Below are 14,451 nucleotides of genomic sequence, written 5' to 3' on the forward strand. Positions count from 1 at the left end.
AAGTGAGATCATTTTAGACACCACTCGCAGTCCACTCCTGAGAACAAGTGAGATCATTTTTAGACACCACTCGCAGTTCACTCCTAAGAACAAGTGAGATCATTTTAGACACCACTCGCAGTCCACTCCTGTGAAAAAGTGAGATCATTTTAGACACCACTCGCAGTGCACTCCTGAGTAAAAGTGAGATCATTTTAGACACCACTCACAGTCCACTCCTGAGAACAAGTGAGATCATTTTAGACAACATTGGCAGTGCACTCCTGAGCAAAAGTGAGATCATTTTAGACACCAATCACAGTCCACTCCTGAGAACAAGTGAGATCATTTTAGACACCACTCGCAGTGCACTCCTGAAAACAAGTGAGATCATTTTAGACACCAATCACAGTCCTCTCCTGAGAACAAGTGAGATCATTTTAGACACCACTCGCAGTCCACTCCTGAGAACAAGTGAGATCATTTTTAGACACCACTCGCAGTTCACTCCTAAGAACAAGTGAGATCATTTTAGACACCACTCGCAGTCCACTCCTGAGAACAAGTGAGATCATTTTAGACACCCCTCACAGTGCACTCCTGAGAACAAGTGAGATCATTTTAGACACCACTCGCAGTCCACTCCTGAGAACAAGTGAGATTATTTTTAGACACCACTCGCAGTTCACTCCTAAGAACAAGTGAGATCATTTTAGACACCACTCGCAGTCCACTCCTGAGAACAAGTGAGATCATTTTTAGACACCACTCACAGTCCACTCCTAAGAACAAGTGAGATCATTTTAGACACCACTCGCAGTCCACTCCTGAGAACAAGTGAGATCATTTTTAGACACCACTCGCTGTCCACTCCTAAGAACAAGTGAGATCTGTTACGGGGGGCTGTCTGATAATAACCGAAAGGAGTATCAGACAGTCAGGGTCCACCGTGCAAAGACTTTGCTGCAGACTATGGCAGAGTGCAATACCTCTGTTAACTCACAGAAGGATATAATAAGAAAGTAAAGCAATTCCTCCCTTACTTGGAGGGTGTGTGGAATGATCTCTGTTAATAATCACAGAGACAAAAGCAATGTGTGCGAAATGGCACCTACCTAGGTCCGCTCTTCTAGTGGTGCAAAAGAGACGAACAGCAGCGTAAGCCGCACAAAGCTCCTACCTGCGTTCGCTCCACTAGTGTGCGAGGACACGAACCACTAGATATGGCACCTGCCTAGGTCCGCTCTTCTAGTGGTGCAAAAGAGACGAACAGCAGCGTAAGCCGCACAAAGCTCCTACCTCTGTTCGCTCCCCTAGTGTGCGAGGATACGAACAACTGCCAGACGCAGTATAAGGAACGTTACCCTAGCGGCAACGTCCACCTACGAGTACAATCACAAGGCCCAGCCAGACCATGTGCCTCAGGCACCTGCCTATGTCCGCTCCCCTAAGAGGTAAGGATACGGACAGCAGCCGAAGCTGTAAGGTATAAGAACGCTACCCTGCCGGTAGCGCTCACCTAGCATAGACAGAGGAATGCCTAGAGGAACGCGCACAGAGCGTCTACTCATATGCATGAACCAAGAGGACTGAGCACCATGCGGCGTGTGTCAGGGTCTTATATAGACTCTGTGCCTCATCCAAGATGGAGGACACCAGAGCCAATCCGCTTCCAGAACGACAGGAGTGACGTCATGCTGGCCTATCACCGAGCAAGACGTCACAAGCACATGACCAGCGACCAATCGGCATAGAAGGTGTCAGAGACATGTGACCTCGTGTCAGCGATGATGTCACCCGCACATGTGCAATGGCTCCAAGATTGGACTTAGTCTCCAGCGCTCGCACATGTGCAGTAGCAAGAAATCTGGACTTAGTCTCCAGCGCTCGCACATGTGCAGTAGCAAGAAATCTGGACATAGTCTCCAGTGCTCGCAGCAACCGTAACAGTACCTCCCCCTCAAGGGCCCCCCTCCCGGCGACGCAGATAATCGGCAACTAAGTCGGGAGCATGGACAGCCTCCTCAGGCTCCCAAGAGCGATGTTCCGGGCCATAGCCCTCCCAATCTATCAAGAAGAACCTGCGCTCTCTAACCATCTTAGAACCAACTATGGCTCGTACCTCATAGCTAGAGCGAGAGGAATCAGAGGCAGGAGAGTGCACTTCACGAGCGTGAGGTAAAATAGCCGGCTTTAGCAGTGAGACATGGAATTTGTCATGAATCCTAAGATGGACAGGTAACTTCAATTGATAGACTACAGGATTTACCTGTCGAAGAACCTCATAAGGACCCAGGAAGCGAGGAGCAAATTTGACAGAGCTCACTCTAAGTCTCACGTGTTTTGCAGAGAGCCACACAAAGTCCCCTGGAGAAAAGACAGGAGCCGGGCGACGAAACCGATCGGACACCGTCTTCATACGGTCCTTAGCTGCTTGGATCGACTCTTGAGTCCGATCCCAAACCTCTCTGGCATTAGTTGCCCAGTCGGCCACAAGAGGAGGAGGTGCAGCAGCGGGAAACGGTACCGGTACCCTAGGGTGTTGCCCATTATTGAGTACGAACGGTGTCTGCCCAGTGGCCTCAGCCAGCGAATTGTTAAGGGCAAATTCTGCCCAGGGTAGGAGGGAGGACCAGTTATCGTGGTTCTCAGCAACAAAGTGTCGAAGGTATATAATCATAGATTGATTGGTACGTTCAACCAAACCATTAGTCTCCGGATGGTATGCCGAAGAGAGATTCAACTCAATTTGCAGAAGGCTACAAAGATCTCGCCAGAAACGGGAAGTAAATTGCGGGCCTCTATCACAAATGATACGATCTGGCATCCCGTGAAGCCTAAAGACATGCTTGAGGAATAGTTTGGCTAGTACCCTGGAAGATGGGATTCTCGATAACGGTACGAGATGAACCATCCGGGAGAAATGGTCCGTAATGACCCACACAAATCTATGTCCCTGTGAACATGGAAGATCACCCACAAAGTCCATGCCTACCACCTCCCATGGTCTATCTGGCACTGGTAAAGGATGCAAGAGCCCAGCCGGTCTCTGCCGTAATGGACGGTTGCGAGCACACGAGTAGCAGGAACCGACATATCTCTTGACGTGGCTGGCTAAGTGTGGCCACCAATACCACCTCTCCAGTAACTCTCGTGTCCGCCTAATACCAAAATGCCCACCCACCTTTGAGGTGTGGGCCCATGACAGTATATCATTCTGTCGATCAGGCGGAACAAATGTCTTGCCCGGTGGGATTTGGTCTAACGTCACAGGAGAGAGCGTATGAAAAACCCTGGAGGGAAGGATAAGACGAGGTTCGTCAATCTCTTCCTGGGTAGAAAGCATAGAGCGAGACAGGGCGTCTGCCTTGTTATTCTTACTCCCAGACAAATAGTTGATGGAGAAGTGAAAGCGGGAGAAAAACAAGGACCAGCGGGCTTGGCGAGGATTCAGACGCTGAGCGGTTTGTAAGTACGTCAGATTCTTATGGTCTGTATAGACCTGGAAAGGATGTTTCGCTCCTTCCAGCAAGTGACGCCACTCCTCCAAGGCTAATCTCAAGGCGAGCAGTTCCCTATCCCCAATGGTATAGTTTCTCTCTGCCGGTGAAAAGGTTTTAGCAAAGAAGAAACACGGCCTTTTTCTACCTGCACCATTCTTTTGATACAAGACCGCACCAGCACCCACTGAAGAGGCATCAACCTCTAAGAGGAAGGGCTTACTCTCATCGGGTCTTTGAAGAACGGGAGCAGTTGAAAAGTGTCTTTTTACTGCCTCAAAAGCCTGAGATGTCTCAGTAGACCAGGCTTTGGGATTAGCACCTTTCTTAGTCAAGGCCACCAAAGGGGCCACCAAAGTAGAAAAATGGGGTATGAACTGCCTGTAATAATTTATAAATCCTAAGAAGCGTTGCACCGCCTTCAAGGAATGAGGTTCGGACCATTGCAGGACAGCAGAGAGCTTCGCAGGATCCATAGCCAGACCCTCTTGTGAGATAATGTAACCCAAAAAAGGCAATGAGGACTGCTCGAATACACATTTCTCGAGTTTAGCAAACAATGAGTGCTCCCTTAAACGGGAAAGGACACGAACGACATCCTGACGATGAGTCTCCAGATCAGGAGAAAAAATCAGGATGTCGTCCAGATACACCACTACTGAGGATAACAGTAAATCCCTGAACACATCATTTACGAAGTCCTGAAATACTGCGGGTGTATTACATAACCCAAAAGGCATGACGAGGTATTCATAGTGACCGTCTCGGGTGTTAAAAGCGGTCTTCCATTCGTCACCCTTTCGAATTCGTACCAAGTTATACGCACCCCGCAGATCCAACTTCGTAAAAACTTGAGCTCCTCTCAGTCTGTCAAAGAGCTCCGAAATTAAAGGTAATGGGTATTTGTTCTTTATTGTGATTGCGTTGAGACCCCTGTAATCTATGCAGGGACGCAAATCACCCTCTTTCTTCCGAACAAAGAAAAACCCAGCTCCCGCGGGAGAGACAGACTTACGAATGAACCCCTTCTCTAAGCTCTCTCTTATATAGGTCGACATGGCCTCCGACTCAGGTATCGACAGGGGGTAAACCCTGCCTTTAGGTGGAACCGAACCTGGGATAAGGTCTATGGCACAGTCATACGGCCTATGGGGTGGAAGAACCTCAGCACCCTGTTTGGAGAACACGTCAGCGAAATCCAAATAGGGTGTAGGTATGGGAGAGAGATCAGTTGATGCAACTGCAACGACCTTAGGTGGTAAGGGAAGACATCGGGACTGACATTTCGAACCCCAACTAATAATGCTGTCAGACTCCCAGTCAATGTGAGGAGCATGAGTCCGAAGCCATGGAAGACCCAGAAGGACGTCGTCTATACCCTCAGGCAAAACAAGAAAAGAAATCTCCTCTATGTGACCCTGAGACAGGGAAAGGCGCAAGGGAACTGTCCTCAATGTAATGGAGTCAGACAACATAGTTCCATTAACAACACGGACAGGAATAGGCGCCTCTAACATGATAGAGGGAATATTGTGTCCCTTTACAAATCCTGAGGACACAAAAATCCCGTCAGCTCCGGAATCCACAAAAGCCATAATAGGCCATGTATTCTCAGATAACGAGAGCTGACCTGGGATACAACACTTAGAGGGTGCAGAAGACGTCTCTAGTAACCCCCCTCTAATGGTTACTAGGCCAGGGAGTTTCCCTGACGACTAGGACACTTGTTGGCATAGTGCCCAGCCTGACGACATACGTAACATATAGGAGGACCAGACTTGCGTAGTCTGGAGAACGTATGACCTAACTCCATAGGAGTGGGAGATGTTTCAGATGCTGAGGAAGATGGTAGTGGACCCTCAACAACTGGAATAGCCCGATGCTTAGGGCGTGAGGAAGAGACCTTGAGTCTACGTTCCTTATGGCGTACATCGATCCTCGTTGCTACTGTGATCAAGTCCTCCAGAGAAGCAGGGACTTCACGAGTAGCAAGGGCATCCTTGACATAGCCAGCCAACCCTCTCCAGAAGATAGGAATCAACACCTTCTCTGGCCAATCTAGTTCTGCCACCAGAGTTCTAAAAGCAATGGCATAAGAACTAGTGGATAACGAACCCTGAGATAGATCTAACAGTCTCAGGGCCGCATCATGGGTAACCTGCGGACCCATGAATACCGCCTTAAGAGCATCAAGAAAGTCTTGATGTCTCAGAGTAACCACATCAGAGCGCTCCCATAGGGGAGTCGCCCATTCTAAGGCTTTGTCCTGAAGTAAGGAGATGATAAAGCCTACTCTGGACCTCTCCGTAGAGAAGCGAGAAGAGTTAACCTCTAGGTGTATCTGACACTGACTAATGAAACCACGACATGATCTGGCATCGCCAGAATATCTGTTTGGTAGAGCAAGTCGAGGATCATGTGCAGATGTCACCATGGTCTGAGGTTTATCCTCTATACTCTTGAGCCGTGACTCAAGTACTTGTATGTAACGGTGTAACTGCTGATATTCTGCCATAACTGCCAGACCCTTGGCTCAGTCCTAATGTTACGGGGGGCTGTCTGATAATAACCGAAAGGAGTATCAGACAGTCAGGGTCCACCGTGCAAAGACTTTGCTGCAGACTATGGCAGAGTGCAATACCTCTGTTAACTCACAGAAGGATATAATAAGAAAGTAAAGCAATTCCTCCCTTACTTGGAGGGTGTGTGGAATGATCTCTGTTAATAATCACAGAGACAAAAGCAATGTGTGCGAAATGGCACCTACCTAGGTCCGCTCTTCTAGTGGTGCAAAAGAGACGAACAGCAGCGTAAGCCGCACAAAGCTCCTACCTGCGTTCGCTCCACTAGTGTGCGAGGACACGAACCACTAGATATGGCACCTGCCTAGGTCCGCTCTTCTAGTGGTGCAAAAGAGACGAACAGCAGCGTAAGCCGCACAAAGCTCCTACCTCTGTTCGCTCCCCTAGTGTGCGAGGATACGAACAACTGCCAGACGCAGTATAAGGAACGTTACCCTAGCGGCAACGTCCACCTACGAGTACAATCACAAGGCCCAGCCAGACCATGTGCCTCAGGCACCTGCCTATGTCCGCTCCCCTAAGAGGTAAGGATACGGACAGCAGCCGAAGCTGTAAGGTATAAGAACGCTACCCTGCCGGTAGCGCTCACCTAGCATAGACAGAGGAATGCCTAGAGGAACGCGCACAGAGCGTCTACTCATATGCATGAACCAAGAGGACTGAGCACCATGCGGCGTGTGTCAGGGTCTTATATAGACTCTGTGCCTCATCCAAGATGGAGGACACCAGAGCCAATCCGCTTCCAGAACGACAGGAGTGACGTCATGCTGGCCTATCACCGAGCAAGACGTCACAAGCACATGACCAGCGACCAATCGGCATAGAAGGTGTCAGAGACATGTGACCTCGTGTCAGCGATGATGTCACCCGCACATGTGCAATGGCTCCAAGATTGGACTTAGTCTCCGGCGCTCGCACATGTGCAGTAGCAAGAAATCTGGACTTAGTCTCCAGCGCTCGCACATGTGCAGTAGCAAGAAATCTGGACTTAGTCTCCAGCGCTCGCACATGTGCAGTAGCAAGAAATCTGGACATAGTCTCCAGTGCTCGCAGCAACCGTAACAAGATCATTTTAGACACCACTCGCAGTCCACTCCTGAGAACAAGTGAGATCATTTTAGACACCACTCACAGTGCACTCCTGAGTAAAAGTGAGATCATTTTAGACACCACTTGCAGTCCACCCCTGAAAACAAGTGAGATCATTTTAGACACCACTCGCAGTCCACTCCTGAGAACAAGTGAGATCATTTTTAGACACCACTCGCAGTTCACTCCTGAGAACAAGTGAGATCATTTTAGACACCACTCACAGTCCACTCCTGAGAACACGTGAGATCATTTTAGACACCACTCGCAGTCCACTCCTGAGAACAAGTGAGATAATTTTTAGACACCACTCGCTGTCCACTCCTAAGAACAAGTGAGATCATTTTAGACACCACTCGCAGTCCACTCCTGAGAACAAGTGAGATCATTTTAGACACCCCTCACAGTGCACTCCTGAGAACAAGTGAGATCATTTTAGACACCACTCGCAGTCCACTCCTGAGAACAAGTGAGATCATTTTTAGACACCACTCGCAGTTCACTCCTAAGAACAAGTGAGATCATTTTAGACACCACTCGCAGTCCACTCCTGAGAACAAGTGAGATCATTTTAGACACCACTCGCAGTTCACTCCTGAGAACAAGTGAGATCATTTTAGACACCACTCACAGTCCACTCCTGAGAACAAGTGAGATCATTTTAGACACCACTCGCAGTCCACTCCTGAGAAAAAGTGAGATCATTTTAGACATCACTCACAGTGCACTCCTGAGTAAAAGTGAGATCATTTTATACACCACTCGCAGTCCACCCCTGAAAACAAGTGAGATCATTTTAGACACCACTCACAGTCCACTCCTGAGAACAAGTGAGATCATTTTAGACACCACTCGCAGTCCACTCCTGTGAAAAAGTGAGATCATTTTAGACACCACTCGCAGTGCACTCCTGAGTAAAAGTGAGATCATTTTAGACACCACTCACAGTCCACTCCTGAGAACAAGTGAGATCATTTTAGACAACATTGGCAGTGCACTCCTGAGTAAAAGTGAGATCATTTTAGACACCACTCACAGTCCACTCCTGAGAACAAGTGAGATCATTTTAGACACCACTCGCAGTGCACTCCTGAAAACAAGTGAGATCATTTTAGACACCCCTCACAGTCCTCTCCTGAGAACAAGTGAGATCATTTTAGACACCACTCGCAGTCCACTCCTGAGAACAAGTGAGATCATTTTTAGACACCACTCGCAGTTCACTCCTAAGAACAAGTGAGATCATTTTAGACACCACTCGCAGTCCACTCCTGAGAACAAGTGAGATCATTTTTAGACACCACTCGCAGTTCACTCCTAAGAACACGTGAGATCATTTTAGACACCACTCGCAGTCCACTCCTGAGAACAAGTGAGATCATTTTTAGACACCACTCACAGTCCACTCCTAAGAACAAGTGAGATCATTTTAGACACCACTCGCAGTCCACTCCTGAGAACAAGTGAGATCATTTTTAGACACCACTCGCTGTCCACTCCTAAGAACAAGTGAGATCATTTTAGACACCACTCGCAATCCACTCCTGAGAACAAGTGAGATCATTTTAGACACCACTCACAGTGCACTCCTGAGTAAAAGTGAGATCATTTTAGACACCACTTGCAGTCCACCCCTGAAAACAAGTGAGATCATTTTAGACACCACTCGCAGTCCACTCCTGAGAACAAGTGAGATCATTTTTAGACACCACTCGCAGTTCACTCCTGAGAACAAGTGAGATCATTTTAGACACCACTCACAGTCCACTCCTGAGAACACGTGAGATCATTTTAGACACCACTCGCAGTCCACTCCTGAGAACAAGTGAGATCATTTTTAGACACCACTCGCAGTCCACTCCTGAGTACAAGTGAGATCATTTTAGACACCACTCACAGTCCACTCCTGAGAACAAGTGAGATCATTTTAGACACCACTCACAGTCCACTCCTGAGAACAAGTGAGATCATTTTTAGACACCACTCGCAGTCCACTCCTGAGAACAAGTGAGATCATTTTAGACACCACTCGCAGTCCACTCCTGAGAATAAGTGAGATAATTTTAGACACCACTCGCAGTGCACTCCTGAGTAATAGTGAGATCATTTTAGACATCACATGCAGTACAGTCTTTAGCAATGATGATATTATCCTAAAAATCCCATGCAGTGAACTTTTCAATAATTGTGAGCTTAAAGCAGACTACAGATGCTGTACATACCTCAGTTTTGGTTAGCTCATCAAATACATCACATCCAGTATACTTCTCAATATTGGTGATCCTATTTTGGACATCACACACAGTGTACATCTAAGTAGTGGTGAGCTTATCATACACTTCCAACATAGTGCACTCTCCAAAATGGTGAGCTTACCATAAACATCCCATGACGTGCACTCTTCTGTAATGGTGAGAATATCCTAGACATCAAATGCAGTGCACTCCTCAATGATTATGAGCTTACCACAGATATCACTTGCAGTGCATGCTTCAGTAATGGTAAGTTTTGCATAGGCATGACATAGTGCACTCCTGATTACTGATGAGCTTATCACAGACATCATACGCAGTGCAATCCTTAGTGATGGTGAGCCTATCATGCATATTAAAAGCAGTGTACTCATGTAATTATAACCCAAAATACACAACTTATATGTGGCTTTTCTTTTTACTTAAACATCACATATCGTGCAAAGAGGGTTATTTTGTTGTGTTTGTGACAGCATAGTCTTAATGCACGGTGCACTTATCCTGATATAGTTTGAAGGCCTCTTCTGCTTCTTTCTCGCGGCGACAGTTGATTCCAGCCTTGTTGCTCTCATCAGTTTCGTTATAATTCTTCTCATTTTATAACATTTCACAGAATGAAACCTGCAGCACGTAACATGATATAAAAAACACCTTGCTAAATTGTGTAACTGACCATTAGTGTCTTTCTCCAACATAGTTTTCTATACAGCAGGCAGGTGAAATTTCAATACAAAATTTATTTCATGCAAGACTGTTTTTGCATAACATTTGCATGCATCTTTGCTGAAAATGTAGAATTTTGCATACAATTCAGGTCAGTTCATACTTTGACAAATGTTTCCTGATTTCATACTGCAAGTCCCAGCATTAAAATACCACGCTTTATGTTTGATATCCATTTTGATGATTTAGGGATTACCACCTTGTTTCATATATATACTAATAACAAACAAGAGATCTCTCATGGACAGTCATTGTAGGCCATGTGTTATCAGAGCAGGTACAGGCTTCGTGGTCACAAGCATGCCAATGAAAAGAGAAAAATCCGACTTTACGCAAGTCAAAGTTGTAGATGCCATAGATCGATGTTATACAGTGTGTGGATATGGTCAATGTGACCGATGGTTGTCAGAGTGCACTTCTTGTTGCAAGCTGTTAGTCTACACACAAAAAGTCATCCCCGAGCAATGAATGTACAGATTAAAATGTTTACATTTTGCTACATAATATTTATAAAATAAATAAATGCATTTTACCTCTGAACTGAATTCTCTGTGTCTTTGCTTTTTACATCATGCAATTCATGCTAAATAACTAAAGAAGTAGTTTGCTGTAAAGTTTTACATTTTGGCATCAGGTGCTGTGGAGACGTTCCGTTGCCTGATGTCGATATGTTTGTCCACATGTAGAGGTCTACTCCAGGTGACCACAATGAGACGCTTCTTTCCAGCACATCAGCCCACGCCACCATGGCTGCCTCTATTTGCATATCTAGCAGTGACACGATGCTCTTTGCAAAAACATGCCTGTAAAGAATACAATGAAGACTTAAAACTCCTCCAGTCTTTTTAGAATTCAAGCTTGTTGATCATTTTATAAGGATCAAAGAAAAAAGTAGAAGAGCTACATGCAGAGGCAGCCATTTTCTTCTCCAATGGAACTTAGTATTTCCATGCAGCTGAATATTGCTTTCTGCTTTAATAGGAGCCCATGCATCAAATGATCTTACTTGCGCAGACTCTTGAAAGGATCTAATGGCTCAAATTGTATCCTCAGAAATACTTATTCTTCCTTTGTCTCCATGCTTTTCCATAATAAGACAGCAGCCAGTGAGATCCAATTTTAGCCAAGAGAAAAGCATCAAGTAGCAAGACACTACTCTATGTAGTTTTCCTATATACCAAGATCAAGCAGCATAAGGACTGCCAGAATAGTGTGCTGCCCACTTCCTTCATCTTTCAAGCTTATCAGTGGCACCATGGTGCTACTGTGGGAAACGGGAGCATAGCAAAGGAAATGATTACAAAGCTTGTTAGACCATTCTCTGCTACTGATCCATGCTACAAGATGAATGGGAGACGAGTGAGCGGCGATGTGCACACACTGGAGGCCGCTCTACTTAGGAATGACTGCTACAACTTTAACAACTTTCATTTGGAAGATGAAATGTAAAGTACAGCAGTGGATCATAAAGTTGAATGGACTAAGAATGACGTCAAAAGTGTAGCCATTTCAGTGGGAATCCCATGCACTGTTACATGCTGAGAGTTGTATCACTTGGCAACAAAATCCAGCAGAGCCAAACTATGGAGAGATGACAAGATGAGAGATCACAGAGAATACAAAATCATTGCACACACTACAGCGTCTGTTCTTACTTTAACTTATCCTTGTGCACCTAACAGCTGATTTTTCCTTTTGCATGCATTGGTATAATTTCCGGCATATTTTCGGAAATACCATTTGTAAATAGCATCGTAGAGCTCTGATTACTACTTGCATTGTACACATAGCAGGCAGTCTTCATGCTCCACTCGTCGTGTGCTCGGCAAAGCTCACACCACCACATGGTTCAGAAAGAATTCCAATAATTGACATTTGTAGCTGTTACCTGTGGTCTACGTAGCATGAGCAGACTCAGAAAAGGAATTTAGGAATGGAGTGCTGTATTTGCACATTCACATCAATTCCTACTGTTGCCATAGTGATACCACCCACTTCTTGCATCTATACACATAGCATGCAGCCATTTTCTGTCTTTTACACATGCAGAGAGAACAAGTTGGCAGACAATGTAATCAGATTATGACAACAATAACGATGCTCTTCACATATGTCTGATGGGCAAGCAGTGTCAAAAAATTTTTTTCTAAGCAGACTTACATGGTTTTTTTTTACAAGCTTGTTTCTACACGTTGGAAGTAATGTAGCAGACACTGGAGATGATCAGCAATTATCTCAATTATTATGTGTCTACATACATGTACAGTATGTGCAGCAGAAATCTGCCCTGAATATTAAAGAACCCGATCAACACTAATGAACAGTGTGAAGAGACAAAGGCCTTAGATGTCATATATTAAAGTCACAAGTCTACACAGAACCAGTACTCGGATCAGAGAGAAGCCTCCCAGCCACTAGAACTAGTAGACTAGGCACAATGGATCCACTGGAACAATAGAACTGGGTACACTATGCCCACTGGAACTATTGGATTGGACACACTGGGGTCACTAGAACTATTGGACTTGGCACATAGGAGTCATTGAATCTATCAGACTAGGCACATTGTAGCCATATTAAGCATTGGACTGGGCATACAGGAGTCACACCAACTATAGGACTGGACATGTTGGACCCACATCATCTAACGGAGAGGGCACACTGGAACCACATGAACTATTGGACTAAGCACGTTGGGATCACATGAACAATCAGACTGGGAAGACACATGAAGTATTGGACTGGGCACATTGGAGCCATATGAAGTATCAAACTGAGCATAATGGGGCTATATGATTTCTCAGATAAATAGTTTACAAATTAAAATAATAAAGGGGGTGATATAAGCACTGTTGAGTATGATGACCGGCAGGTAATCCCTTTAGAAGAATTTATGAATACAGGGATATGTGTTTCAACCTTAGATAGATGACTTCCTCAGACTAGGTATGTATGTTAGCAATATAACAGTCCGACTTTAAATAGACAAAAAAATGGAAAATTATTACAAACTCAAATCCTAGTGTCAAGGGTCAGTGCAAATAAACAAATAAGCTGAAGGTAAAAGCACATACTGTGAGTGAAATAAGTATTGGACATATCACCAATTTTTTAAGTAACTATATTTCTAAAGGTAACATTGACATGAATTTCTCACCAGATAATGGTAACAACCCAAGTAATCTAAACAGGCAAAGAAATCAAACCATAAATGTCCATACATTTAGTGATTTGTAATAATATGAAATAACACAGGGAAAAGGTATTAAACACAAAGAAAAAGAGGAGCTAAAAACCCTTGACAGTCATCAGACATCAATAAGTATTAAAAAGCACTTAGTGAATAATAATATCAGTTAGATCAACTGATGCCTATAAAAAGTATCTCATTACCAAGGTGCTACGCAAGAAACATCTCATGATGGGTAAAACCAGTGAGCTGTCTCAAGACTTTTGCAACCATACTGTTGCAAAACATACGGATATATGAAATACATACTCATGAAATCAGCCTGGACAGAAATGATGGTACCCTTAACCTTCGTCCGGCTGAATAGGCACAATTGTAACTATTCCCTTTTTAAATTGCAATAATTTTTTTTTTTGGAAAAGCCGTAGAGGGCTGAAATTTTGTGACATCTCAGCAGTTTTGGTCCAGAATATATTGGCCAAATTTCAATAAAATATCTCCACCCCCTTCCGAGATAAGGGGTCGAGAAATTTTGGCAAAATTATGCAGCCTGACAAAAGGTTAACCTAATATTTTGTTGCACAACCTTTTGAGGTAATCAATGCAATCAAATGATTCCTGTAACTGTCAATGAGACTTCTGCACCTCTCGATAGGTATTTTGGCCCACTCCTCAAGAGCAAACTGCTACAGTTGTCTGCTGTGAGTCAATGGTGCGATAAGCCTCTGCCAGGCTTCCGTTAAGGAGTCCCACTAAAAAAGGCATCCAGACAGAGTGTGGCACCTCCATGATGGCACACTGCTGCTCAAAGTCCTTGAAGAACCCTTCGGCATCTCTGGAAGCCTCATCAAATGGCTTGAGGTCTGCCTGAGTAATCTGTACAGACTCCCGGATCACTGAGTTTACACTCCAACTCATATTACACCCTTTGCTAAACTCCATTGCTTCTAGTCTCCGCTGTGCTTGGTGAGCTGCCTCCTCCTTATACTCTTGATATACACCTGGGCCCAGAACTGTCATCTCTTCTTCGAACCACACCAACCACTGGCTTTTTGGGGCAGGCATCCCTGTCTCCAGCGCTTGTCTGTTAGACATCTGGGAGGAGGTGGTATGGCTAGCACATATCCGTAGATTAA

The 14,451-nt window shown here is 45.1% G+C and overlaps 1 protein-coding gene across 4 annotated transcripts in view; it reads right to left on the reverse strand.

Annotated features, from left to right (window-relative positions):
• The window catches only part of KCNC1 (potassium voltage-gated channel subfamily C member 1), a 301,678-nt gene that overhangs the window by 70,907 nt on the left and 216,320 nt on the right, over nt 1–14,451 (reverse strand). For 2 of the 4 annotated variants that reach the window (XM_075326557.1, XM_075326555.1), the window contains one exon: nt 10,120–10,928. The exons of 1 other annotated variant lie outside the window; for it this stretch is intronic. In XM_075326557.1, coding sequence (XP_075182672.1) covers nt 10,894–10,928 — 35 coding nt within the window. In that variant the 3' untranslated portion in view covers nt 10,120–10,893. One more of the 4 variants, XM_075326554.1, reaches the window with a different exon arrangement.

Source organism: Anomaloglossus baeobatrachus, chromosome 10 (genome assembly GCF_048569485.1).
Source record: "Anomaloglossus baeobatrachus isolate aAnoBae1 chromosome 10, aAnoBae1.hap1, whole genome shotgun sequence".
NCBI lineage: Eukaryota > Metazoa > Chordata > Amphibia > Anura > Aromobatidae > Anomaloglossus > Anomaloglossus baeobatrachus.